This window comes from Benincasa hispida, chromosome 10 (assembly GCF_009727055.1).
Source record: "Benincasa hispida cultivar B227 chromosome 10, ASM972705v1, whole genome shotgun sequence".
Classification (NCBI taxonomy): Eukaryota; Viridiplantae; Streptophyta; class Magnoliopsida; order Cucurbitales; family Cucurbitaceae; genus Benincasa; species Benincasa hispida.
In genome coordinates, this window is record NC_052358.1 from 44,715,102 (window position 1) to 44,721,607 (window position 6,506).

General features: G+C 31.5%; 1 protein-coding gene across 3 annotated transcripts; it reads left to right on the top strand.

Moving 5' to 3' along the window:
• The first annotated feature begins 930 nt into the window (after nt 1-930).
• LOC120089440 (F-box protein At5g67140) lies at nt 931-6,287 on the top strand. 3 transcript variants are annotated; one of them, XM_039046912.1, is made up of 6 exons: nt 931-1,149; nt 1,260-1,406; nt 3,135-3,270; nt 4,216-4,314; nt 5,056-5,109; nt 5,765-6,287. In XM_039046912.1, the coding sequence occupies exons 1-6, from the start codon at nt 1,061-1,063 to the stop codon at nt 5,924-5,926; spliced, it is 687 nt and encodes a 228-aa protein (XP_038902840.1). In that variant the 5' UTR covers nt 931-1,060; the 3' UTR covers nt 5,927-6,287. The 3 variants fall into 3 exon arrangements, with proteins under 3 accessions (XP_038902840.1, XP_038902841.1, XP_038902838.1); XM_039046910.1 differs by having other exon boundaries at nt 941-1,149; nt 5,751-5,830; XM_039046913.1 differs by lacking the exon at nt 5,765-6,287 and having other exon boundaries at nt 937-1,149; nt 5,056-5,421.
• The last annotated feature ends 219 nt before the right edge of the window (nt 6,288-6,506 follow it).

Sequence of the window (6,506 nt, forward strand, 5' to 3'; positions counted from 1 at the left end):
TAAAACTCAATGAATTTAATAAGTGGTTTTACATCCATTTTGCCCCTCCCCTCTAATATTTGTAATATTTTCTTTGAAATTTGTCCATTTGTCAATTCTATCCATCCATTTTATTAATTTGATATTTAAAGAAGTGTACATACATATAAGAATTGAATACATTAACGACTTTAAAATGTAATCTCAATAAAAAATCTAAATTCATTCTCTTATAAAAATTTAGGAGTTTAATTTATAAAAGTAAAGTATAAGTCTCATACAACATTTATCAAGATAAAACGTAATGGAGAGTTAAATTAATACACTTATAAAAGTTCAAAAGTTAAATTAAAACAAAAATCATAATAATTTAGAAGTTTAATTTAAACAATTATATATTAGCGAAATTTGAAGAAGATATTATTTAATATACTTAAAAAAATCAAAGTTTAAATTAATACAACCCGAAAGTTTAGGATTTGAAAATTGAAATCTTTTAGGGGTTGTTTGGGGGCCCAACATGAGATGTATATCTCCACATCCTATATCATCTCACTGTTTGGAGGCCCATTATCCTATCTCACCGATTTTAATTGTTTGTGGACCCATTTTCGAAATGTCTTTTGTATCTCACCGTCATTTTCCTTCTGTGTATCTTATATCATTTCAATGCTTGAACATACTCAATCATACTCGATCAGAACCCACCAGACATCAGAACTCCTCACATTCTATATCATCTCAATGCTTCAAACAGCTCTTTAGTGAGAAAGGGTTTCGAAAAGATTTAAGGAACACTATAGGAAAGGGTAATAAAGTCTTTTGAAGCTAAAAAAATGACTCTAAATTAAAAAGTGGACCCAGAAGTGTTTATGACCATAAAAAATTGTTCTGTGTGTTTACAATTTCCCAATATTTGTTTATTTTGTGGATATCTTTGGAGATCTCAGAATCTTCAAATACAGTGTGTTGGTGGTGTGACCATCCTGCCTTTTTTATACGTCACCACAAATTTCATCTCTTGTTCCTAATTGAAATACGAAGTGGAGAGCAGAGGAAAGGAGTGGTTTATCCGGTAGAAATGGAGTTGGAGCCGGCGATTGAACGGTTGCCTATTGATCTACTGGCTGACATTTTTGCGATGATAACCTACTTCACCGATTTGGCTCAGTAACTATCGATTCTTAATTTCGGTTTTTATTATGAATTAAATTGCTCCGGTTGTTGTTGTTGTTGTTGTTGTTAATTTTTAGGGTTTATGCGATTGTGGAAAAACGCAGGGCGAGCGGGGTTTGTAAGAAATGGAAGGAAGGAGTTAAAATGTCTATTGGAAGAAGAAAGAGTTTGAGCTTTGCTGGTTGGAAGATAGATGATGATTCTACTGCTCGCCTTATTCGCCATGAATACAATCTTCGAGATCTCGACATGTAATCTCTAACCTCCCTCATTTCTAAAATAGTGTAAATCATTTTTGTCTTCTTAAAAGAATTAAAATTAGATTTTTAATCATTCAAAATTAATTTTGATTATATAAAAAAGTTTAAATCCTATTTTAATTCATGAATTTTGAAGCTTCTTCTATTTTGTTTCTAAATTTTTAAAAACGACGGTCTAACTTTTAAAGGTCTCTACTATTAGAATACCAAATAAGATAATCACCTTGAAAAAGGTAAGATTTTAATTTTAAATTAGGTGGTAAAATGATTTTCTATAGAACTCAAAAGTTATTTTGCATTCAAGATTTTGTCGTGGTTGTTGGCATTTTACTTCATCTTCATTTTGCTCAACACATGCTAGACTCAATTTCATTAAAGAGTTAATAAAATCTTAATAGTGAGACCAAAATAAACACTTTTTAAAAATTTAAAGACTAAAATAGTTGTTGTAGAAAGTTTAGGGATTAGAATAGAACAACATTCAAAGTTCATTAACCAAAATAGGATTTAAACTTATAAAAATTGTATTTTAAAATGTAAAATTAAAGTTTAAATTAATTTTGAGTGGTTATAAACTTGTTTTGGAATGATTTTGGACAAAAGTAATTTTTGTAATTTCAAAATCACTTCTCAAGCATGCTCTCTTGAAAATTTTACTTTTCTTCTTGGGCTTCGTTTGGATTGCACTTTTTAAAATAATTACAGATAACTTTGCTTTTCATACCATTAATTTTAATATGAAGTAAATTAGTCTCGGTAAAATGTGTGATTTAAAAGTGATTTCAGCGGATTTAATCATAATCTGTTTTATTAAACAAACGAACGATTCTCTTTCTCTCAAAATCGCGTAGCCTCATATTTTCTTCATATTGCTTTTCTTCAAGTAGTGTCTGATTGAAAATGGGCGTTTTTTTTTTTTTTCTTTTATCTCTTTGGCGAAGAAGATGATGTTCACATGGGAGTAAAGGTACTTACTTATACGCCCTTGCCTTTTTGAAACTTTCACCAATCATTCTTCAATATTCTTATAACCTTTTTAATCAAAATTAAATTTTTTCTATCAACTTCTAACAAAATTGAATAAAAAATTCTAGGGTGAATGTTTTGTCCACGTTTTCGGTTGACAAAGTTAAATATTTTTATCTTTATTTAATATAATTTTACATTTTAAGAATTTAAAATTCACCTGGACAAATGAAAACATAAAGATCACAAAATTTAAAACCAACTATCAGAAACATAATCCAGTTTATCTTGTTAAATGAATTTAGACATAAAATAAAATTCAAATTATAAACCAAACAAACCCTTAAGATTGGAACCTAAGAGTGGACACTCGTGACTTTTCACCTTCAAAGGGTCGGTCTCCAAATACATTCTTTTTAAAAAAAAGGGCTTATTTTCAGGATTTAAAACTAAAGTGTCCCATTTTTATTTTTATTTTTATTTATTTATTTTTTTTTGTAAAGCCTGTTATATTCTTGAAGTTTATGTTTCATGTTTTTGGTTGATCTTAAGGACGCTTTAGATTATTCTCAAATAAGGGAACGTTATGAGAGTAACTCAAAGGAAAAGAAACAAAACAAAATCTCTTTACCAAAAAACATAGCTTAGTTTTTTTGAGTCCACTGCCATGGCTGTCTTCATCGTTCTAATGTCTACTCAAGCAAAATGCTGACTGATTCGTCATTCTATTGTAATATGTGTTTCTTTTTTCAGCTCAAGAAGCCGTTGGGGTTGCCAAATAACAGACCATGGATTGCAAGAAATCTCTCTTGCAAAGTGCATTCCCAACCTCAAGTCCATTTCGCTTTGGGGTATGGTAGAGATCACCGACACGGGTGTTGTGCAACTGGTATGATATTATCTTATCTTTTAAGACCAAACATGCCTGAAGTAACTGCTCAATTTTTGCCAATCTCCTTTAGAATCTATTTCGATTCTTCATTCTGTTCTAGTTTAGTTACTGAAACAATTGAAAAAGATTTTTTACTTCTTTCGAGATCCTTTATCCTTGCCTTGAATCGTTGGGTTTAAATAATACTTCGATGATCTTTATGATTAAAGTGGCAGCACATAGAATAGTCAATAGCCCTTACAGTAGGCCTTAATATGTGAATTGGACAGTATCTTCATTTCTTTGCACTAATAAGTTTTGTGTATTGTCTTAGTTATTTTGGATCTTTTAAAGTCCACTTTTGAAATGTAAACACCAGTTTAAAAATTCCTTTGGTCCTGAAATGTCATCTACTTTAAAGACTTTTTGAAGGTCTAGCTTATTGTGCATGATTTTGGAAGTACTGTCCCACTTGTTCTTAAAGTAAACCTTCAAAAACAATTTATCCACGTGCCAGCATCTTACATAAATTACGTACTTTCGATTAAGAGGTCAAAAGTTTGAATTTCTCACTCTCCACATATTATTGAACTAAAATAAATCAAAAAAGAAAAAGTATGCTATATGTGCTTCACTTCACTTTTGTTCTAAAATGCATAAAATTAAGGAATTGTTAGTTTAGGTCAGTTGATTATAATAATATGTGAGGTTATAATGGTCTTTGGAGTTGTTTAATTTGTAATTAGGGTATAGAATATTTTTGTCTGGATTTAGATAGTCTACATTTGGAATGCATACTACTTTACTCTATTCAAAAAGTCTATATTTGGGGTATAAATTATTCTACTCCAGGTTTAAGGTTTACATATTTGGATTTAGATAGTCTATATTTCTTTTATGTCTTTCATAGTTCGTTAGCATTTCACTTCCTTTTTCTAAAACTGCATTTGGTTGTGTTCTCAGATTTCTAGAGCCAACTCTTTGCAAAACCTGAATATCGGTGGCACCTATATCACAGATATATCTGTGCTTGCAATCGCAAATAACTGTCCAAATTTGAAGGTAACTCTTAGGGATGTACCCGAAAAATTTGATCAACCCAATCCAATCCAATTTGTAGGGTTTGAGCCTAATTATCAACTCATTTGAATTGGGTAGAGATGGATTCAAATAAATGAAAATCTTATAGGTTGAGCTGATTCATGAGTTCATCTAAAATAACCAAAACCAACCTAAAGCAATCTGAATTTATTATTAAATTTAAAAAGTATGTTTTTTTAACTTATGATACAATTATATATAGATTTATGAACTTTAATTTTATCTAATTGCATAATTTTTTGTATAATTTATTCTCTAATAACTCCTAAAAACAATTTTTTAACACTTTAGAAAAAAAAATTATAATATAAATTGAAATTGAGTTGTTTTACATATTAACATTTTACTTATTTTCTTAATAAAATTTTAAATAAATAACTTGGGTAACCCTACTCATTCCAATTCAGACATTTTATGGTTGAATTGGATTGGATTCATTATTTGATAAAGGTTATGTGTTGTAAACTTACAACGACCCGAATAATTGAGTTGGATCTAAGAAGTACTTCAACTTGACCCGTTCTTAAGAATCTCTCTGTTCATTTGTTCATTTCCATGGCCAAACCTGACCCAACGTAACATCCTAATTATTCTTAAGAATCTCTCTGTTCATTTCCATAGCCAAACCGTTTCATGAATCATATGATACCTACATTGTCTTGCACAATCTTTAATCAATGGATTTCTTTCTTAATTCTACAGACCATTGTCCTCTGGTGCTGTCGCCATGTAACGGAGAGCGGACTTCTCATTCTTGTAAGTAAATGTCGCAAACTCGAGTCAATAAATGTCTGGGCAATGAGGGTTCCTATAGACTGCTTCATCGGTTTGGTCGCAATAAGTCCATCACTTCAAATAAAATCAAGAAGTGTTCTTGATTCTATGTGGGCTTAAAATATGTCACTTCAAATAAAACCAAGAAGTGTTCTTGATTCTCTATGCGAGAATATTGTGTGAAATATGCTCAAATATTCACATCTTGTAAAACTTCTATTGTATGTATATACGTCTTCATCTTTGTGTTTCTTCTCATTAAAGTCAAATATATATTTGTCATAGTTTCCTCAAGATGTTGATTATGTTATTTTCAGTTTATCTTAAAACTAAATTATACTCACCGAGTGTAAATATAAGGGTATGTAAAAATTAAGATGACTTTTCTTGACGCTAAATGTCTTTTTATCATTGTATGTATTTCGATAAATACATTTCTATGGTTCAAGTAGTTGGAGTCAACTCCATACTTTGTTTGGTCCAAGAAGTTAGTATGTCACACTTCCTCTTAGCTATCCTCTTTATTCGAGCATGAATGTGAAAACAGCAGGTGTCAACCTGTTAGCTTTAGGGCTTCAATCAAACCAAGTATTTTGATGATAACAAACTCAGATGTTTTAAAGTCACTATCTTGTAGAGTTCGGAAAGACGATTCCAAAGCAATTTGAATCGCTCAAATCGGAGTTCAAACGAGAAAGTTATAAGCAAAAGAAGATTGAAGAGGAAATCCAACGTGGCAGTGACACGTGGTACCTTGCTGACATGGCATCTGATGTGGCACACAAATGGTCAATATTGATGGCGTAGCAGCCGACGTAGCGGATGACGTGATGCTCCAACCGGTCACTTTTTACTGACGTGGCGATGACGTGGCACATGATGTGGCAGTGACGTGGCTACCGTGGACGAATGAGATAATGACAAGTGGCGGTCACCAGCTTCACGCGCGGATGCGCACGTGCGCCGCATGTGCCTGCAGTTTCTTCACAGAGTACGGCACGTGACGCTCAATCTCCTCCCCTATGCGCGTGGTGCTCATATCATCCGGCTATTTTTTATTTTCATTTTTATTTTCTTATTTTCCTTTAATTTCCTGATCCAATTTTCTCCAAATTAACAACAAATTTCAGCCTTTTCAAATTTGATTTCCTTCCTAAATTTTCATCCTTCAAATCTTTTTATTCTCCAAATCTCAATAATTTCAATCTTTCAAAATTCCTTTTCAAATCTTTTCTTTTTCTATTTTTTTTCAATCTCCACCCTTTATTTGCAATCATATCCAATGGCCAAAATTTATCCTCTATTCGACTTGATTTTACTCTTCATTGACACCAAAAGCTATCAAGTCTTAAGCTCTCAAATTCTTGTCCTCCTTGCTT

Excerpts from the sequence above, each read along its gene's own strand:
- LOC120089440 (XM_039046912.1), top strand. The coding sequence starts at position 1,061 with ATGGAGTTGGAGCCGGCGATTGAACGGTTGCCTATTGATCTACTGGCT. Across the intron at positions 1,150-1,259 it reads TACTTCACCGATTTGGCTCA|GGCGAGCGGGGTTTGTAAGA; the intron begins GTAACTATCGAT and ends GGAAAAACGCAG. Across the intron at positions 5,110-5,764 it reads AGAGCGGACTTCTCATTCTT|AGTTCGGAAAGACGATTCCA; the intron begins GTAAGTAAATGT and ends ACTATCTTGTAG.